This window comes from Carassius gibelio, chromosome B10 (genome assembly GCF_023724105.1).
Source record: "Carassius gibelio isolate Cgi1373 ecotype wild population from Czech Republic chromosome B10, carGib1.2-hapl.c, whole genome shotgun sequence".
Taxonomy (NCBI): Eukaryota; Metazoa; Chordata; class Actinopteri; order Cypriniformes; family Cyprinidae; genus Carassius; species Carassius gibelio.
Window position 1 is genome coordinate 16,317,541 of NC_068405.1, and position 21,671 is coordinate 16,339,211.

Genomic DNA, 21,671 nt, shown 5'->3' on the forward strand with positions numbered 1-21,671 from the left:
ATCAGGAATATAGCAATAATAGAAAAATTGTGAGACATTATAATTATAATTTAAAATAACTGTTTTCTATTTTAATATATACTAGTCAACATTAAACCTTTCATCAAAGTTGTCCTAAAACCTAAAACCAAAATGCATTTTTGTCTTAGGACAAATTTGATGAACTTGTTTGATCCACTTCAAAATGTATTGTATTCCTGTGAATGCAGTGAATTTTCAGCAGCCATAGTTCCATTGAGAAATCATTCTATTAAGCTGATTTTGTGCTCGAGAACCATTTTATTATCTATAATTTTGAAAACAGTTGCTTTTACAAATAAAACTTTTGAACGGATTAGGTTTTTATGAATCAGATGAAGCTATCATTATCATATTTTTGAATATCTTATTTTGGTCTTTTATTATAGCTGTGGAATGGGATCTTCATTTTTATCAAGGACACACATAAATGTAGTTTTTCTGATTTTGTGGGAGTTTGAGGCTTGAACCCTCCAAAGAAAGGCAAAACAAAACACAACAATAGAGGGTCTTAAAGTGCATATATTAAATAATGGATTATATACAGTTAGCTGGTTATTATTTTGCAAACTGATCAATGTTGCAAGTTCTGTAGGAATCTGGGGAGATTCAGTAATAGTATCAGCCTGCATATAACAAAGACACAGAAGTGGGATGTTATCGGATCTCATACATTTGCACCAAAGAAGATACATAATATGACTTTGCCATCTCTCTCTCTCTCTCTCTCTCTCTCTCTCTCTCTTCTACATTACATATATTGACTGTGTGACCTTATGCTAGAAGTCATTACAGAACAGCTACTGTATCTTGTATCGATCTGAGCTGTCATCTCAGAGATTAAGACTCTACAACACCACATCCTTTCTAGACAGCATTTCTCCCGAGAGATCTTTTTATTAATTCTTTGATTTGTTTGCATGTGCTCTGTTCTGTTCTAGTGTTTTTAGGGTTGCCATTCCAGTGCTTGATGTTTGATTTAAAAAAGAAAAAAAGAAGTTGCACTGTGTTTACGCTTGCTTGGTTATGTTTGTGTTTACAGAATACGGGCGTTTCGAGGCCAAGATTCATGACTTACGAGAGCAGATGATGAACCACAGCATGAGTTCTGGATCCGGATCCCTCAGAACCAATCAAAAACGCTCACTCTATGTCAGGTAGACCTCATCTATTTAAACTTATAGTACTGCAAGAATTAATTTTCTTTGTGTTTTTCATGTTTTTCACTAAGTGATTCTAAACAGCTTCAGAAATTCCATACCCCTATGGCAATTTCTTTTTTTAAGCAAAAGCTAGAGAAGATTTATGCTTGAAACATAAAAACAAATACATTTTAAATAGATGTCTATTTTATCTAACACCATTTAGCTTATCAAGACAGTTTATCTTGTTTACATATTTTTAGTGAAAAACAAGAAAAACAGAAGATCTTTTTTTTTGGTTGCGAATGACTTGGAATGAATATTTCTGTCATCACAGATGGGATACTGATATCCCAGAAGCCCCTGATCATGTAAACTTGCTGTTAACTGTCTTTCCAAGACACTCTTGTTATGTGGGAATGATGTTGGATTGATGTTAACATGAGTGTGGCCTCTCTGGGAAATGAGACATGTTTCTAGCCTGGAGCGAGTTGTTTGTTATACACACAAGCACACATGCACACACTTCAGGGGTTTGTGTGTGAACCAGCAGGGTATCTGAGTGAGTGAGTCAGAATTCATCAGTGTCCACTATGCCTTTACACATGTGCGGTCTGATCCTAGGTCAGCCAGAATTGGGGGTCATACTGTTTTACATGATATTTACAAGAGCCATTGATATTTAAAATCCGTAGGAAAGCAGCAATAGTGTGATCCATTATAAGATGCTCCAAGAAACCTCTCTTTGTAAATCTCTTCTCTGTTCTTAAAGGGATAGTTCACTCAAAAATGAAAATTCTGTCATTAATTACTCACCCTCGTGTCATTCCAAAACCGTAAGACCAATTAATTTGGAACAAAAGTTAAACTATTTTTGATGAAATCCAAGTGCTTTCTGACCCTCCATAGAAAGCAATGCAACTACCACAAGGCCTTGAAAGGTAGTAAGGACATCATTAAAATATTCCATGTAACATTAGTGGTTCAACCTTAATTTTATGAAGCTATAAGAATACTTTTTTGTGCACAAAGAAAACAAAAATAATGTCTTCTCTTCCGATGCACGTTCACTGATTATTTTAGTATTTGTATTTAATAGATAATATGTATTTAGTATTTAATAGTATCATGTAATTTATACATCGAATTAAACAAAAATTCGATGTATAATTTTACATCAAATAATTTTTTTATCTATTATTTAAAAAATAATATATTTGATATTTAATTTAAAAAAAAAATGGTTTTAAATAAAGAATCAACAGAATAGTTTGATCCCACTTCCAGAGGCTACTTAATATTTGTAAATATTTTCAAGAAATTATGAAGAAAAACATTAAAATCATGAGACCTACATAATATATTCTAACCTCCAGGTTTACTCCAAGTGTCCCATGTGACAGCATTGTTTGGCTACTCTTCTGAACAGCTATTATGATTCTCCCGGATATGTTTCCCAATGCAATCAGCAGGACAGTTCCTCATTAGCTGGTAGCAACATAAAGCTGTGGATTTCTGATTTGGCTTTATTATTGTGTGTGAGGTGGAAAATTTCAGCAGAACCAGCACACCTGTGGAGATCCATTGTGATTTATAGCCCTCCTGTCAGCAATTATACATATACACACCTCCTCTCCTCATGATGTACAGCATGCATGGCTCCCACAGCATTAAAAGATGCTCAGTATCTCCTTGCAGCTGCAGTCCAATGCCGCAGGCCCCTCTGTGGGTGCTAGATAATTGTACTGTGCCATAGCCAGTCCACAGAGCTGGGACAAAAGCTGAGACAAAGAAAATCAAACATTATAGGGAGTCATTTACAGTATATGCTGCAGAGCACATCTCACTAAAGTCACAGTTTTGTTAAGTTTATGATTATACTGATGCTTGTCTTAGAAGATTTTGAATTTCCCTTCTCATCAAGGTATTTGCTTTACAGCCATGAGCACACAGTAACAGAAAAAAGTATGTGGACTCCTAGGTTTCTGCATAATATTTGATCGACTAGACTCAATAACAGGAAAAAAACAGTCAAACGGCAAAAAAGTCTCAAGAACTTTAAGTGGACATGTCATAGACTAATATAAGTGTATCTCAGGAAAAGAAACTTGAATATAAATATACAGTATGGCCCCTGCGGTATACTGTACTTTAAGAATTCTGCAGTTGAGGAAGGAGATGGCTGTGAGGCAGGAGTTTCCAAACTCTGCTCTGTATGTAGAGGGAAACAGAAAATTATGACAAAAGTATGATTTCCTTTTTGCCTCCTCTGAGTTCTGGTGAGATGAATGCAGAGGTGTGATCGCTGTTGGATGCGAACTATGAATAGAAAGCACACGTCAATGTAGAAAGCAATGCATACACAACTCCATTCACACACTGACTCAGTTAGGATAGGATATGAGTCAGTTATTGAGTGATTTTCCTCAATCAGCATGTTTCAGTGTTTCTGTCACAATGAATTAACATCACAATTTCTTAACGCGGAAGCATGCGTCTGTGTTTTGTGTGTGTGCACTGCTTATTTACCTCCTCGAAGCATTCTCTGTGTCTCTCTCTCGTTCTGCAGTAGCATTTACATGTAACCATAACAACCCCCTTCCTCTGTGTGATTGGAGAAAGAAATATACATCTTTTTATCCTGCTTATTATGCAGGAAAGTCCAGAGTGTGTGCAATTTGTCCAGTGCAAATGTAAATTTCAGAATATAAATTGCAAAGATGTCTGGTTTTATCATTTATGTTGTGTCTAGGGACTGCGACAGGGAGAGAGCACACTTTTTCACTTATTTTCTTACAATCCCGTGAATATTGATATCATGTTTGTGTTTTTAGTTTGATTTTCCAGATATGGACCTTGATGGTTTTGGCCAGCAACCCATTCCCCCCACACCCCCACCCCCTCAACAGCAACTTTTCACTAACAAGCACCTCTCACATTTTCATCACAAATTGTAAAAATGTAGTAATCACATAAAATCTTCAGTTGCTGTAATGCATGTAATTCATTCTTGCAAATGTCAGCCCGGGTCCTGTTATTACACTAGCCCAGGCTCTTATCGCTATGAGGCCGCTGATCTACACATACAGATTCCACTCCGCTTTACTCTCAGGAGGCTTTTAAACGCCACATTTCTCTGTAACAAGTAAAAGCACGACATTATCTGCACCTTTGCCAGCACTTTGACACTTTCTTCTAGTTTGCATGTTATAGATGTATTGCTTTTTTCCCCCTTTTGCCATGCTGATGGTTTCAGCTTTTATCTTACTGCTTAGCAAATACTACACTCATTTTTTTCCAAGGACTGAGGCAGCACTCACTCTTAACAAATTATGTTACAGACATTTGCTGTAGTGGAAAAATGCGGTCCACCCATGATGTACCCTTTTCTGCTGAGCACTGTATATTACATACATACTGTACCTGTACTGTTTCTCTTGTAGTTGCACAGGGATTCAGCCCTGCAGCTCTACTGCAAGACCCACACAATAAATCACAAGAACAACTCTCTCAAGGGTGAATTCGCTAAAGAGTTTTGGCAATTTTGCATGCAGTATTTCAGTGCAAGAAAAACCTGCCCTTAGCCAGACTTAAACTGGTGTTGTTATTGTTAACTGAACTGGTTATAAATCGTTTCACGAACAGAAAAAAAAAAATATATAATTATAAAAAAAAAACTACATTTAGAATTGTAATTTAATAATTAAATTCAAGTACTAAAATTTCTACATAAGTGTATATATAGCTAACTAAAATAATGAATACAAATTCCAAAAACAGATATAAAAATGCAAAAATAAAATGTTTATATACAAGTTCATTTAAAATATTAATAAATGTCATAATTGTATATAAATAATGCTATAAGCTACTGATTTTGCAATACATAATGTTTGCAGATTAGTTCTTTCATCTAGTAGTGCATAAATCTCGTTCCTAGGTATCGGCTGAATGCTTTAGAGACAAGAATATGTTGTTTATTATCATAAGGGCACATAATGCCTGCAGAGGGGAGAGAGAGCATTATTCAATATGTGTCATATGACAGTATATTTGAGTTTTTGTCAGCAGCCTGCTCTAGCACATGCTGTTTTTTGGAAGTGTCTTGAGAAGCATCACTGCCATAATGATGCCATGGAGAAATGAATTCAAAGTAATAAGCTGAGAACCTGCCAGCTTACAAAATATTATTTATCTCAACTGTACAGTAGCTTGCAGTTTCCATAACAACCTTAACGTCTTCATTGGCCGATGAGAGGGAACATGTGCTTTTTTCCCCTAGGCATGTGTTCCAATGTTTTGTTTATTTTATCCTTTAATGAAAAAAAGGTTAATGAGGACATTGAAGACAACACTTTATTTGTATATAGTATGGTGGATCATTTCTTTTTGCACGCAGAATGGTTTGTAAAGGATCTGTAATGGTAACTTATGAACATTAGGCAGTATATTATTGCTTGGTTTATAAATAATGTTGTACCGAAGTGACCCAAATGGAACATCATTTTTAGAGAGTTTTCTGCTCAAATTAAGCTGGAAGTGCAGATATTGTCTTAATATCGTGTTTGTTGTGAAATAATACATGCTTGTGAAATTACATCTATGAGATTGAATGTTTCTTTCAGTAGAGCAGCATATGTGCCAGTCATTATGTGCAACCCATTCATTTTGTCATACAGGTACTGTATCTGCTCACAGCAGTGCAGTATGGGTAGCTTGTGATTGATTTCATCCTTGGGATAATATTGATCACAAACACAATATACAGAGAAAATATTTATTTTCAGTTTGTTATATGTTTAATGTATGTTTTGTATGTTTTTACTTGTTTTTGGAATTTTTAATCAAGCCTGTGTATTTACTTTCATTGATGAACTATAAACTGTTATACTTATAACCATGTGTACACACACTCCATATAGCCCCTATTTTACAAATAATAATGTCAGGAGATGGTCTGAAAAAACATATCTCCAGAGGAGAAACAATAATGTACAGTATATGTAAGATAATGTGTTTTTTGAACCTTAAAACACATAAACACATTACACCAAATAAACCAAATAATGTTATTTTCAGCAACGTCATATTATATATTTTAAGTTATATACATGAACACTTGAATTTCATCCTTTATTTATTAAATTACATCATTAGCCCCTTCATTGATTTTAGGCCGGTTTTGTGTTGTCTACATCTCATTTGTTGCATCTGCATCATAGGCTTCCTTTCCAAAACAGATGCGTTGTCATGGTTACAAAAGGCAATATAGAGCAGAGGTAATGTGCGTGCTGGCAGTAAACAGAGTTTGTTTTGTTCCCCAATCTCTCACACTTTTATTCAGGAGAGCCTCTTCTTATATGAGAGCTTTTATCGGGGCTGAATATGCAGAAGTGCTGTTTCGTGTGTGGTGTCATGGCAGCATTTTAGGAACAGCTTGTTCTAAAACGATAAATGTCTTTAATAGATGCCTGCTTTAGTTGTTATCGGACATCCACCTATTCATTGTGTTAACATTTACATCAAGGGGTCAAAGTTTGGTTTACTTTGGCTTGCTTACCCACCGATTGCCTTGATTGTGCAGTTTTTGTAAAGTATTTGCCATTAGGAGGTGGGTGCCATACAGTGGGCCTCCTTGGTTTTCACCCAAACAGATTTAGAAATCGTTTAGACAATAGAAAGAAACATGCAGAAAAGCAGTAACTCTGATTTGGCTTATCGCAGGTCTGCATTGAAGCATTTCAGCTAGGCTTGCAGTGACTAAATGTACCTGGAGGAAGGAGTTTAATGGGCTTTATTGCTGTTATCACTTGTATTGTGTACTCAGTGAGCAGGCCTATAGGAGACCGTGGCAGCCTGTCTGTTCTTTTGTGTGCAGATGTGTCTGAGCTATAGTGCTTCCTTTTACGTTGTTACACTGCTTGATCATCCACGCTGCCCTGCTGGAGGCAGATAACAGTGAAAACAGCATGGTTTTAAAACTGGAGCAGGCCAAATTTTGAGAATAGTTCAAAAATAAAACAAAACGGCTATTACTTTACCTTGTTATTTTTTGAAGCGCATAATAAAGCTCAGTGGGAGACTCCAGTCCACATGCTTCCCTCAAACAGTTCAGGTTTAAACTCTTCTTTTCATTTGGTCTTTGTGTCTACATCATCAAGTGTAAAATCTGTTCCGTAAATAGACTGTTTGTGTCTCTTTCTAAGGATGAGTACATGAATCATGGTTATTCTTGAAACGCTAGCCTGTTTCTCTTGATAGCGCTCCTCCATATGAGGATGAATGAGAGTTTTCTTCTGTCGCCACATAGTGATTCACCCACTTCAGATGGCAGGAGTGCGTAGTAAACGGCGATTGCCTTTGAAATGGCTTTACATTCCTGATCTGGGCTTCTCACTTACTGGAGGTTTTCTATTGTGTGAAGGAGCTGAGATCCCTCAGACAAAATGATGTGAAATATATCATATTCATATATTTTGATGTTTGCAGCATTTGAAAAAGATCTGATTTCCTTGTTTACACTGTCAACCAAGTTTAGGGTCAGCAAGACTTTGTTTTTCAAAGAAAGTCTCTTATTCCCAGCAAGGCTGCATTTATTTGATTAAAAATACAGTAAAAACAGTAGTATTGTGAAATAATATCACAATTTTAAAAACTATTTATTCCTGTGATGCAAAGCCGAATGTTCAGCAGCCATTTCTTCAGTGTCCCACATTCTTCAGAAATATTTCTATATTGCTAATTTGATGCTCAAGAAGCATTTCTTATTATTATTAATGCTGAAGTCAGTTCTGATGCTTAAGATTTTTATGGAAAAGATGACAATTTTTTTTTCAGGATCCTTCACTTTTTTTTTTATAAAAAAGTATTTACTGTCAGGTTTGCTCAATTGAATACATCCTTTAGTATAATTAACATATTCTTCTATAAATCGATATTATGTGATATTATGTCTGTTGTTTATAATATTTACATATTCTTAGTATTTGCAGTTTTATGTTTTTACTTGTACTTCTATTCTTTAGCAGAGAAGAGACAGGAAATGATAGGTAGAAAAGTCCAAATATAATAATGTGATGTTGGCTGTAATATAATGTGACGCAACCCCTTAAGTAGAGGCAGCTGCTTATAAATTTAAAAAGCACTGGAATGTAACATTCTGTTCTTTTTTAACCAATCATATCCCCATCATACCATCACAAACACACTCAGTTATGAGGAGTGTGTGCTACTCTATAATATGTGCTGACCGTGGCTAGGGGCACTTCCTGTACCCTTCATAGCTGTATCTGCACATTTCACATATGCTGCTTTGCAACGTGTCAGCCATTACTGCCAATTCAAGACAGTTTTAGTGACAGACGGATGCGAAATGTTGCGTGAATGTGTCAGGTCTGTAAAACTGACATTGTGTGCATGTGTGTGCGTCTCTCTCTCTCCCTCTCATTCTCTGCAGGGCTCTGTTTGACTATGAAAGGGCGAAGGATAGTGGGCTGCCCAGTCAGGGGCTCAGTTTCCGATATGGAGACATTCTCCATGTCATCAATGCATCTGATGATGAGTGGTGGCAGGCCAGGAGAGTGACGCCTGAAGGGGACAGTGAGGAGATGGGCGTCATCCCCAGCAAGAGGAGGTGAGTTTCATGCTGAATCACAGACTGAACCTGTAACCAGTGCATGTTTAGTACCACCTTTGAAGTGTTTTGTGCTGCCTTTAGTAACTTAATAACCACAAACCACAGCTAACCTTACCTTTTTAATAAGAGCTGTCCGTAAATGAAAAAATACAGTCAAATTAATTGATATGCCAAGTTATCAAATTCATCTCAATAATTGCATATATTAAGTTAGTACAGGCACCTAAATTATGTTCATTAATTCTTAAAAAAAGTAAAACGAGTGACCCCGTTTTTTTAAGGTAGATTGTCTTGTTTATATTATCGCAGAACTGTATTTTTCATACAATTAATTGTACTAAATGTGACAGCCTTAGTTCTAATCGTTCCCCTACTGCCTTATATTTACGTTTGCTCTTCAAAGGGAACATAAGATGGAAAACAGAATTTTCTTTCTTAGTTGAATACATCATGTGAATAATAAGCAGCAAAAATGGGTCATTTATTAATATTAACCATTCACATTCTTGTCTTTTAATTCCTAATCTGTATCTACAGAAAGAAGTCTTATATGTAAAGCAGCAACATTCTGTTTGATTTGACATATCAGGGTAAAAAAAAATGGTAAAAATGTTAAACAAAAAAACAAAAACAAAAAAGTTCCTTTAAGTTCACCAAGGCTGCATTTCTTTAATCAAAATTATAGAAAATATATATAATATTGTGATTTTGCAATTTTTTAAAAATAGCAGTTTTATATTTGCAAATATTTTAATATATGTACTTTATTTCTGTGATATTAATTCAGTAATTACTCCAGTCTTTAAGTGTTTCTCATGATTCTTCATAAAATCATTCGGTTATGCTGATTTGGAGCTTGAGAAACAATTCTTAGTATTATTTGTAGAAAACAAACACAAACGTTTGTGCTGCATATTATTTTTGTGCTAACCGGAGAAATGAAGTATACGTACATTTGTGTAGAACGTTTCACTGACTTTGTCTCTATTACTGTGGCAGGGTGGAGAGAAAAGAGAGAGCTCGTCTGAAGACGGTTAAATTCAATGCAAAACCCGGTAGCCTTGATTCTAAAGGGGTAAGTGTTCTATTTGTTGAGTGATTGTCTTTAAAATGGTTTGATCAGTGCCAACATCCCGAATTCTGTTCGCCCAGGATTTCAGGTGTTAGCAGGAAGGGTCCAATGATTTAATGACAGTTTAGACACAGTTCTTCACTCATCCGGTGTAATATCTGTCTGTCTCTTCCCTTTTCTTCAGTCTGTCCGGATTAGTTTCTGTCGTGCCCTGTCATCTTGAATTTATTTTCCCATTTGAAGTTGTGCTGGTGGGTCATTGAGTCAGTCAGTCAGAGTGAAAGTGTGTGTGAGACTCTGTTCTTCTGCCGCAGTGTGACAGCTCACTCTGAGCTCTTAGCCTCAGTACTGCAGCGAAGCGCACAGAAGCGGCCTCAATATTACATTTGTACATAAATGCGTCTCCTAATGCGTCTTTTATTAGATCAGTATTGTAAGGTCATCCGTAGTAAATATTTCTTGTGTTTGTGTTTGAGAGGTGAACTGAATAAAACCGAAGGATATAGGGTATATTTTTAGTCCGGCACACAAGCGCAGCGCTGTTCAGATTTTTAGCCTTATGATTCCCGCTAGTATCCATAGCAACATTGCAGCCGGGCCTGCAAATTTCCCTTGCTTTCTTGTCTTTTTTTTTTATTTCGTTTTTTCTCTCCCTCTGTCTTTTGAAGACGGGAGAGGGGTGGGGGTGTTGGCACTGATGGATTACTTGAGGATTTTGTTGTGTGCTTTTGTCTCGTGTTAAGATGCACCAAATTGTATATGTATCATTTCAGGTTTATTGCTCATAGGATTTCAGTGTCGATTGAAAATGCTTTGATTGTAGGATTGTTTATGTGCATTATAATAGAGAGGATTAGCATAGGTTTGAATATTCCCTTTAATCAGGGGTGCTATTTGTTTCATTCATACACTGCAAAAATATTAAAATTAGACAACAACAAAAAACACACACACAAATATATACACAAAAACACTCAAATTAAAAATTTATTTTATTGCTAAACAATTATCTGTGAATCTAATTAAGAAATGTCAGGGTTATATCTTACCCCAAGATCATAAGAAAACATATTTATTTTGTTAACATTTAAAGACATATAAGCCTATTTTTAGAACCACTGATATTCTTGATAATTAAGCATAAAAATTCAGATTTTCATTATTGTTACTTTTCATTTCTGGATACAGTGATTATTTTTTATTAAAGCATTTATTAAATGCAGTCAAATTAAACAAACACTACAACATTATTTACATAAAACCTTAACCTGAAAATTCAACTTTTTTGTTGTTTGTTTCCTGTATGGTTTTGCATTACAGAAATAAGTGTTGGATGGAAAGTAATTTCGATAACATTTGATAATGTAAAAAAAAAAGTATATATATGGTCCTTAAGTTAAGGAATGGTCCTTAAATGGGCTTGCTTTAATATAATTCATATTCATATAATTTTGTATCTTTTTTTTCTTTTAATTTTGAGATAAAAGATAATCTGGACATATTCTAGTCTGGTTTCACCATCACAGATTGTAGTTTATCATGAAAATTACATTCATATCAAGCAGCGTATTGACCCCAGGTTCACCAAATCAGTTAGAAAATCACTTTTAAAATCACTTCAGTCATGTACATGTTACCTCATTTATTTTTCTTTGCAATTCATAACCTTTTTATTTCATTATAATACTACACACAAGCAGCACAGATTTTGCCCATTTGATCAGCATGGCACCTGTCCTGCATGCTTGTTTTTTAATATGAGTATTTTACTTTATTTATTTTTTGAGTCCCATTTGCCTTTGCATGGCACTAAACTAGCTTCAGTTGGTCTTTTGTTTCTCATTGTTTACCTCCCTCGTATGTCTGTTCCTAATGATCATGTTTTAATTTGAATACGTTTGAGCTGTCTGAAAACAGCTCAGGTGCTGTGACGTCATGGACAGCAGGGTCTGGATCAGTCTTCACAAACAAACAAAGATCACCTATTCAGAATCATCCAAGCGCTTTCGGTTCGAGTCCAAAATACTGCAATTAGCATATTTAATATGAGTGAATGATCCTGCCAATAAGAAACAACTGGTTGTTTCCTAGCTGCTGTCCCTCGCGTCCAGCTCTGGTCGTTGTGTTGTTTTTGTCAGCATGATTGTGACAGCGTTTAGAGCCCCCTGTTTGCACCATGCTCTCTCTCCGCACAGTCATTCAGTGAAAAACGTAGAAAGAACTTCATCTTTTCGCGCAAGTTCCCTTTCTACAAGAACAAGGACGCCGACGAGCAAGACGGCAGTGACTCGGAACGTAAGTAGCCACAAACGCACGTGCACTCTCACACGCAGGTGCATAAAAACAGCACACGCTCACACAAACGCATCCTCGGGGAAGGTTGAGAGGTCTAGGTGTGTGTAGGTAGCTCCAGGAAGCCCATGTCCTCCTTCTTCTACTGCCCGCCCCACCAACAACCTTACTGTCTCTCTCTTCCTCTGTCTCTCTGTCTCCCATCCTCTTTCATTCTCTCTCTTCACCCCCCCTCGCCTCTCTGATCGGCTGTGTGGTGTAGGACATCTCTGGAATAGGGGAGGACGGGTACGGAGCAAAGACACTGAGTAAGTGTGTTAAGGAATGGACCCAATACCCCTCTCCCAAGCACATATGTAACATTTCAGTTGAGAATCTTTCTTTTCTTTTCTGTTGCGTCGTCCTAGCCGTCTCCAACAGCCACAGGCCTGTCTGCATGTCAGAATACTAATGTGCATTGGTCCACAGGATGTAATGTTGTAGGGATTCCTGCATTCCATCCTTAGGTTTATGTGGTAGCTAAAATGGTGCATGAACACAATGTGTCAGAATAGTGTTTTTTGTTTAGTTTGTATGTCGAGAATGTTGTGCTATTTTCTATGTAAGCTTGTTCCTGCCACAGGATAACAAAAAAATCAAAAAGGTAACTGTGACTTTTTATCTTACAATTCTAACTTTTTTCACAATCCTGAGAGAGAGAAATAAAACCGTACTACGAGATGTAAACTCAAAATTCAAAAAAAAGGCATTTAGGGATGGTTAAATAATAAATACTGATTATCAGACATGATTCAGAACAAATCAGAATATATAGTTCTGCTTATGGCTATCTAGGATACAATCTAGTCTTTTGTGTTTGTCTTTTATGGTGTCTCTGCAGTGCTGTGCCAAATGTTGTCTTGTGTTTTAACAGTGTTTTTATGTTCTCATCAGGAACATTTAGCCAACACAATTATTGAAAGGGAATACAGATCAGTCAAACTGAATATTTAACACTATTCTCAGTGAATGAATATGTAATTGTGCCAAGAGACAATGCGTAGAGAGGGAAAGCTGAAAACAAGCCAATATATAAGATCAAAATAAAGGATATTTATTTTGTATTTATCTCTCTTCCTCGGTACTGGGTCCCTAATTTAATCTCCTTTGTCTCATTTTATTTTATGCTTGAAACTCAAGTCTAATTTTGTCCAATACAACCAACTTAGACCGTCAAAATGTATTACGAGCCCTTCATAATAATCTTCAACCCCCTTGAAAACTAGGACGCACTGCTACAAGAAAAAGTTACTGAGTAACCTGCTGAACTCAGGTCAGTTTAGTTGGAGATATAGTACACCAGCTCCAGAACGTTAGCTGTCAGGTTTTATGCTCATCTCGCGAGTGTCAGGTTCCCAGACTGAGTGTGAATTCAGATCTCTGGATGAGCTTGTCACTTTGGACAGATTAGGTTTTGCTGTGTAATTGTCATATTGCATGATGCTCTTCTAGACAGCCATCGTCAACATAATGAAAGATGACTTGTTTGTTTCGCGCTTGGCCGGTAAACAGGATTTGTGGTTTTTATTAAATTTATTTTGGAAATGGACTCACTTGATAACACACTGATGAAAAATGATAGCTGCTGTCAGAAAGAATCATTTACAGTCTGTTTGCTATAACATGCAGAAAGATACAAGTTTTAACCATAAACATTTCAGGTAAACTACTGTTATATATTACTAATTTTTCATGAACGAAGCAAGGATGCATTAAATTGATTAAAGGTTACAGTAACGACATTTCTAATATTACATTTCTAATTCTCTGGTTTCTGTTTACCTGAGAATGTTGGGGAAAATGTATTATCGTTTCAACAAAATGATTAAGCAGCACTGTCAATAAGAAGTGTCTCTAGAGCACCAAATCAGAATGATTGCTGAAATATTATTTGACACTGAAGACTTAAAGTAATGGCTTCTAAAAATTCATCTTTGCATCACAGAAACAATTTTAAAGTTTATTTAATATTCATATTTTACAATATTTCTGTTTTACTGTGTTTTTGATCAAATAAATGCAGCCTTGATGAGCATAAGAGCATAAGCATCCTAAAAAACAATTACTGATTAGGAATATTATGCATGACCAGCTATGTGAGAATCATCTCGCAACAATATTTTCATTTGAGTCTGGTGCTAACAATATAGATCCACTCCAATAAGCATAAAATTTGAAAATGTTAAATAATAGTTAAAATATATATTTTTTTTATTCTACATTTTATTCACACTATAAACGTTTTTCTCACCTCACCTGCTTGAATTGGATCAGTAATACTATAAACATGCAGTGTTTCCTTGAGAATGTGGCCAAACAAGAAATATAAGGAGGCAGCAAAATTAAATTGCCTACCTTTTCAAACAGCTTTTTTGTTGTGAGTCTGCATTTGATGCCTTAAAATTCTGCCTCTGTGGGCAGCTCGTTGGTGAACAGAGCTTCAGAGTGTGCTTTGTTTTTGTAAGGCTTTAAATGGACATAATCCATTTTGTTTATGGCAATAGCTACACAGATAGAGGCCATCTAACATTTCCACAGGTTCTAAATTGTTCTGGTTAAGAGCGGAGCACTACACAAAACTGATTCATGTGTGATTCATTCTCTGTAGTTTCATGTTACCACTGCCAGTGAGGAAAATGGAAGCTCTGGCTCAGAATAACATGCAATCCTATCTGGGTTTGAATCGATGGATAATAACCATATTGTGTTCCTGCGGCAGCCTGCTTCTGTTCGTCCCAGGGCTAAAAATAAACTCCTCTGGCTCTCAAAGTTCCTCTGTGCGCAGGCAACCACACAACTAGCGTCACTTTGGACTTGTGTTTCCATAATTGGACTATTATATTCAATTAGTATTGCCACTGTCTGAAACTCCAGCCTCATCCTTGATTAAATTGCATTCTGTTGTCCATCATTGTCCCAAATCCTTTCTGACGTTCCCTTTAATCTCCCAAATGAGCGCTAACAAAATTTTGCCACTGTTTTTCATTTTTCTCTTCTTTAATACAAACGTCCTTGTCAACAAGTACGTAATGACATTACATGCTCAGTAACTCATTTACACATCCACTTCAGCTGTGCTCTGAGATGAGAGACCTTGGTGAAGGGCGCGCCAAATGTGGCCATCACGATCGCCGGCATTCTGCAAAAAGCAAGCTGAGTCCTACAATAAGCACCCACCCCGCTGAGTATGTTTTTCTGTTCTGTTTCCAGGGAGTCAAGAGGAACTGATCCTCTCGTATGAGCCCGTCATCAGACAAGAGAGTAAGTGCCTCTCCATGGTCTCTCTTGTTTGAACTGTATGACGTTCACAGTAAGTGGAAATAGATTACGTGATTGGTGTACAATTTGAGTTTCTGTCTGTATTATGTGTTTGAACAGTTAATTATGCCAGACCGGTTATAATCTTGGGGCCTATGAAGGACAGAATCAACGATGACCTCATCTCCGAGTTCCCGGACAAGTTTGGGTCATGTGTGCCACGTAAGTACCTACAGAGATCTTGTGGTTCCTGTCCAGGTGCTTAGATTATCAGATAAACTAGACTTTTTAATGGCTCTTCCATTTATTATTCATTATTCATCTTTAGTATGCACCGATTAACCTTCAGTAGAGGCTGACTCATCCGATGTCTTTAAAGAGCCCAACTGAGCAATAGTGTACTCTGTTATTCTCACTTGTGCCATTCTGAATTTCAATCGGAGTGTTAGAAAAGCCTTCAGCCAGGGTAGTTTGTAATTATATCCAGTAGTCTTGGGGGTTTTTAAGCGTTTGTGCTGATAGCAGTTCTGGTGGGGTTCATCAAAATGAGACGGTAAGGTGAGTGACCTGACCATAAGAGTCTGTGGTGTTCCCTACTGTCCCAGAGTGCTTGTTGTGCAGTTCCTGAAACTCATTTCATTGTGTTGTGACTATCAAATCACTTGTTTCAAGGTCTGCTGATTAATGATCGTCACTAGTTAGTGAAGTAAGTGGTCTAAAGAGTAAATAAAAAATCTCTTGGAGCAAACCTTGAAAGTAGCCCTTCTTAATCCACGATTTGTGTTCTTACTTTCCTAAGTTTTATGTTTATTGGGAAAGAGATCTGTTGTCTTGTGCTACAAGTATTAGTCAAAATATCTACAATAAATAAAGGAGGTCTTCATCTCAGAAAAAAAAAATTCCTAAATTTGCTCATGAGTTCCACAGAGCTCTTTCATGTTTTACATTTGTTGGTTTTTCAGTTTTTCAGACTTTTATTTAACCATTTTTGTTTGTTCATAATTTTAAAAAAGCGGCTAACAGTTCTGGTCAAGAAGGTAAGTGAGAATATTAGTCTGAAATGAGCAAGATATGAGTAGAAAATGTAACAGTCCTTCCCTGTAGTATACAGTTCATCCAGTCAGTGGGAACTATGGGTATTTCTGCTTAGATCACTGCTGCTGTTCTAGCTTTTAGTATGTCACCCCGAAAGGTAGACATACAGTAGTTTTTTTGTATTTGTAAGTAGATTTGACCTCGGGCCTCTGACAGCTTACGGTATTTCACATGAATGAATTTGTAAATAATAATGATGATTTATATGTGTTTTAGAACTGACTACCCACAAGTCTTAAAGAGCTAAAGCCGTTATTTATTTATTTTTTTACCAATTCCAGATACTACTAGACCAAAGCGGGATTATGAAGTGGATGGGAGAGATTATCACTTTGTGAACTCACGAGAGCAGATGGAGAAAGACATCCAAGAGCACAAATTCATCGAGGCTGGACAGTACAATGACAATCTGTACGGAACCAGTGTCCAGTCTGTCAAATACGTGGCTGAGAGGGTCAGTGCTTGCTGTTGTTTTACAACCACAACATTGCCATGAAGTCTGCTTACTTCCTTGTTATTATTGTTACTCTTATCTCCTATGCATATGTTGTGGTTTAAGATTATTTGAAATGCTTGAATGAAATGTGGTGTATAAATAAGCTTGCACGTAGATTTCACACTTAGCGATGTGAAGCAGTTTCCAGATGTACAGTATATTACTTGTGAGTATCTCGGTAAAGAGTCAAACTCAATGCTAGGGGCCATCCTTCACAAGACTTGTCCTTGTTGAACCTCTTTTAACTGAACAACACTTGAATGTGTCTTTTGTGAGTGGCCCCTTACTCTACTGTTCCGCTTCCCAGCATTAAGCAAATCCTTTTTGCTTTTCTAGGGAAAACACTGCATACTTGACGTGTCTGGGAATGCTATAAAACGACTACAAGTAGCACAACTCTACCCTATTGCCATCTTTATAAAGCCTAGATCCATCGAGACCTTAATGTAAGTTTCCCACACATCTCTATGATGATGTATATATTTAATAAATAATACACAATCATCTGCGCTCCAAGTCAGTGACTGACACACTTCTAAAACCTGTGCATTTCAGGGAGATGAATAAGAGGTTGACGGAGGAACAGGCCAAAAAGACGTACGACCGTGCCATGAAACTGGAGCAGGAGTTTGGCGAGTACTTCACAGGTAACGGAAAAGTTCCTAATCCATCCAGAGAACCTGAGTGGCGCCTTTTTGCTCAGATATCACCTCGTTTGCATATTCTAATAGTCTCTTGCATATGCAATACCTCAGAGGCCAACCCCTGCAGCCTGTTACATCCATCATGTTTGACAGTAGAGCCATAGAGCTGAAACACATCAACTTTCTCTTGAAATTGGCATTGGCTTGACCCCCGTGAGTCTGTATGAAGGATTATGAAGAAGCATGCAATGACATGATGATTAATTTGAGGATATTTTGAACCCATGTGACAATACTCCTGCTGCTTTATATATATATTTTTTCATTCCGCTGCTCCCGGAAGAGTTTTAAAAAGTGTGTTGCTTTACTAATAATGCTGTGTACTTAAATAAAGAAGAGCTATTTTGCTTATCAGAAAAAAGAAAATATATTTTGAAACAAAGCAGTTGCATAATTCTCATTGCTTTTTTAGATATTCTGTTGCTGGGTAAAATGGCTATTCTTACAAGAAGAATCCATGAACAGTAAAGTGGTTAATGAGCCATTAAGTTCAAAAACAATCGTTATGAAGCCTTCATCAGGGTTTCTTTTTGTGGTGCCAAACTAAAAAGACATTGAGAATCTTTTAACATCAGCTCTTTCTCTTTTTCTTTCAGCGCTGGTTCAAGGGGACACACTAGAGGACATTTATAACCAGTGTAAGATGGTGATAGAGGAACAGTCTGGACCTTACATTTGGATTCCCTCAAAAGAAAAACTATAAAAAATCACCTTACCCTGGCAGGGACCTTGGACTGGGACAGAAACACACATAGGAATAATTTGTAATATAATATAAATTATTATTATGCCAATGTTTATTGTTAACTCTTACGGTGATTTTTTTTTTTTCGTTTGTTTGTTAATTTTATGTTGCATTTTTCACTTTCAATATGAATGTTCCTGAATGTACACCACAAAGTGTTAGAAGCATTTTTGGTCTCGACAAAAAAGTGTACTCTTTGTTTGTATATTTATTGGTTAGCTTTTTAATTTAAGGAAAAAAAGAAACAAAATTTAGCGCTGAGTATTCTTCTTCAAACAATCTTCGGTTGGGATTTTGAGCAGGAGGTCAAAGAAGTAGGTCAGATCATCACAGATGTTTTCCAAACCATCACCACCTTCAAAAAAAAAAAGGAAAAAAAACTAAAAATCAATGTTGATATCAGCTTTCTTCACTTTTCACCCAATCATTTGGTTTCACACACCTCCCAGACTCATTTCACAAACTCTCCAGCATCTATGCACTCCTGTGGCTAACAACACACACTTTGATTGTGTTGCTTTTTTGTTGTATTATTTTGTTAATTTTGTTTTGTACAAACATCCTTTTTTTTTTTTTTTTTTGAAGATTTAGTATCCAATTGTACATTATTTCTAATGGATCCTTTCAGAAAAGAATCTTGTGATTTTAAGATGCTTTAGTGTAAATGGATAAGGGGATTCGACTAGCCGTAGGAACTATGACACTATATTTTGCTATTTATATTGAAAGAGGACACAACAGCACAGAAAATATTTATAAAGATTATATATAACGTTGTCTAAAAATCGTTTTGGAAAAGAGATTTTACTGGTCTATCATATTGTGTCGTCGCTGTTTGTGTTGGTAAGAGTGAAAGGTAATGAGTGCATGTTTTCCCTGAACGAAATGCCACCGTATCTATCCAGTTCCGGAATCCAAGAGTTCTGAAATCCTTGGAACTCAACTTTAATTGGCTGAAGATTCTACTCAGTGTGAATTGAGTTCATTTCAGGTTTGTTCATATAACAGGAAGGAGCCTGATGTTTGGGAATCAATGTTCTGCCTCCCTCAAGCACCCTCTAAAGTGTTTACAGTACCTCAACTACAGTTCAGAGAAATTAGTGCAAAAGGGACAAGATCTGCAAGCAGTCTGGTCTTAAAAGCTTTTAAGTAAATGTAGTGTTTCATTTAAGTTACATTTTTCTATTTTGGCATGCTTTACACTTGTGAACATGACCTTGGCTTCCTGTCCACACATTCACGCTGCATACTTGTGTCATTGTGCCCTTTCCATTTTCCTTCTACATTAATAGTAAAGCTCTCGCCATTCATGGAAACTACAAATGCCAAAAGCCATTAACTCTGCTCACTCGTTTCAAATGAGGGGGGGTGGGGATTATTTGTTGCAATATTTATTGGGAGATGATACAGCATGGTTCTGTGGCAAGAGTCTTTTGACCTACTGGTCACCGCTTGCCTTAAAAAAGGGAAGAGGCTTTTTGGGCCAGATAGACATTTTCTATGCTTTCTTGAAGACTGAGCACTTTTGTATATTTGAAAACTTATTCACAGATTGTGTTCAACCAGATGGTGGACACAGAGGGGGATTTTCAGAAGAGAGAGACTGAATATCAAAGTGGAGATTTTAATGGTGTAATATGAAATTTCGTTAAATAACAATAGATAATGTATATGTTATTATGACAATGTAAACCATGGATGGCATCAGTGACTATCAGAATATAAATTGAACATTTTAAATGCTGTGAAATTATTTCCTTCTCTTCTACATGTGTAGTTTTTCTCCTTATTCAGTGTGGTTGTTCTATCATCTGTAGCATATCATTTTATTAATTTAGTAATGCACACAATGGATCGTGAGAATATCTCGTGGGACCTGGGGGGGGGGGTACCCTTTTTGTTAAAAATATTTGCATTTAAATCTATTTGTATTATTGGGTAATCAAAAGAGAATCTCAAATACTGATGCTGTAGCTTTAATGAAAAACAAAACCCTGCAGATTGTACGCACTTGAACTGGCTCTCTGGAGCCTTATGGTGCTCATAGTCTGATTTGGTTCATTAAGTCCAAGTGAATGTTCAGCTTAGTCAAATGTGCTGAAATGGGGTTGTTTTTGTCTCAGGGTTGCCAGATAGTGCTTAATCACTAATATTCAACCTTCGGATCAGAGTGCATCTGTTTATTCCACAAATCTCAAATGTTTAATTCCTGAAACCTGCATTGCATTTAGTCCTTTGTTCTGGAGCGTCTGTGTCTGAGTTCGCTTTGTGATTTATTTATCCCCAAACAAGTGATGCAAATTATTTTCCACACGTTATTATTTGTCCTGAATTCCAAATGATATGTGCAATTTTGTACAGTATATAAATATCTGTTTGCACTTATTGTAGTTGTATAGGAGAGCTTTAATTAACACTGTCCCCCAAACCTCTCTGTTTTTTCTATTTATATCACAGGAGATTAAAGTTAAATTATTAAACACTTACATCCCCCTTCTGTTTGTAGGTATCATTTCCCAGCATTCCATGGGTGTAACAGTTTAAGCACACTTAGAAAAAATGTAGTTCATGTTTTATAGTTTTATTTTATTTATTTATTTTTCACTCTATGTTTTTGGATTTCTGGAAGGAGAAACCAAAGAAAGGAAACTATTCTTTGCATCCTGTTGCAGTATGTATTCCCGGTTGCTTTGAGGAATCTCAATAAAAACATTGCTTTAGGTATACATGAAGGTACTTATAAAATGTTAATAAAAGGTTTGATGAGACATTTACACTCTTCAGAAGATTGACAGCTCTTTTTGTGCACTGTGAGAGTTCACCTCTATACTGACATCTAGATTTGTGTTTTAACATCAGTTAACCTGCTGCTGATTCTATGATATGTCATAATTGATAAACGGAACCTTTAACAGAGTTTGTCATGCAAGACAAACCACTTTGTTCTGAAATCATTTATCTATGACTGTGCATGACAGTAACTGTGTAGGGTGGACACTTACAACCTCTCAAAGTTTGCATACTTAAGTGCCACTTTAAGCATTGCTTCCTTTGCATTATTGCAAGCAGCTGAAGTGCTCAATTTAGTCATTTTATTATGTACTTATCAAGTCTATATCGTGTGTTCAAGCTATACAGTACATGATCCAGTGCCAAGTGCAAGAGAGGAAACAT

General features: G+C 36.4%; 1 protein-coding gene across 23 annotated transcripts in view; it reads left to right on the forward strand.

Moving 5' to 3' along the window:
• The window catches only part of LOC127966553 (disks large homolog 2), a 186,218-nt gene extending 164,935 nt beyond the window's left edge, over nt 1-21,283 (forward strand). For 19 of the 23 annotated variants that reach the window (XM_052567615.1, XM_052567617.1, XM_052567622.1 and 16 more), the window contains 10 exons: nt 1,061-1,175; nt 8,617-8,793; nt 9,796-9,871; nt 12,064-12,163; nt 15,410-15,460; nt 15,578-15,679; nt 16,834-17,006; nt 17,385-17,494; nt 17,604-17,695; nt 18,349-21,283. In XM_052567615.1, the coding sequence (XP_052423575.1) occupies nt 1,061-1,175; nt 8,617-8,793; nt 9,796-9,871; nt 12,064-12,163; nt 15,410-15,460; nt 15,578-15,679; nt 16,834-17,006; nt 17,385-17,494; nt 17,604-17,695; nt 18,349-18,455 (1,103 nt within the window). In that variant the 3' untranslated portion in view covers nt 18,456-21,283. Of the gene's footprint in view, nt 1-1,060; nt 1,176-8,616; nt 8,794-9,795; nt 9,872-12,063; nt 12,164-12,422; nt 12,469-15,409; nt 15,461-15,577; nt 15,680-16,833; nt 17,007-17,384; nt 17,495-17,603; nt 17,696-18,348 lie in introns of all 23 variants that reach the window. The other 4 variants (XM_052567618.1, XM_052567620.1, XM_052567627.1 and 1 more) reach the window with 1 other exon arrangement.
• Nucleotides 21,284-21,671: the final 388 nt, after the last annotated feature.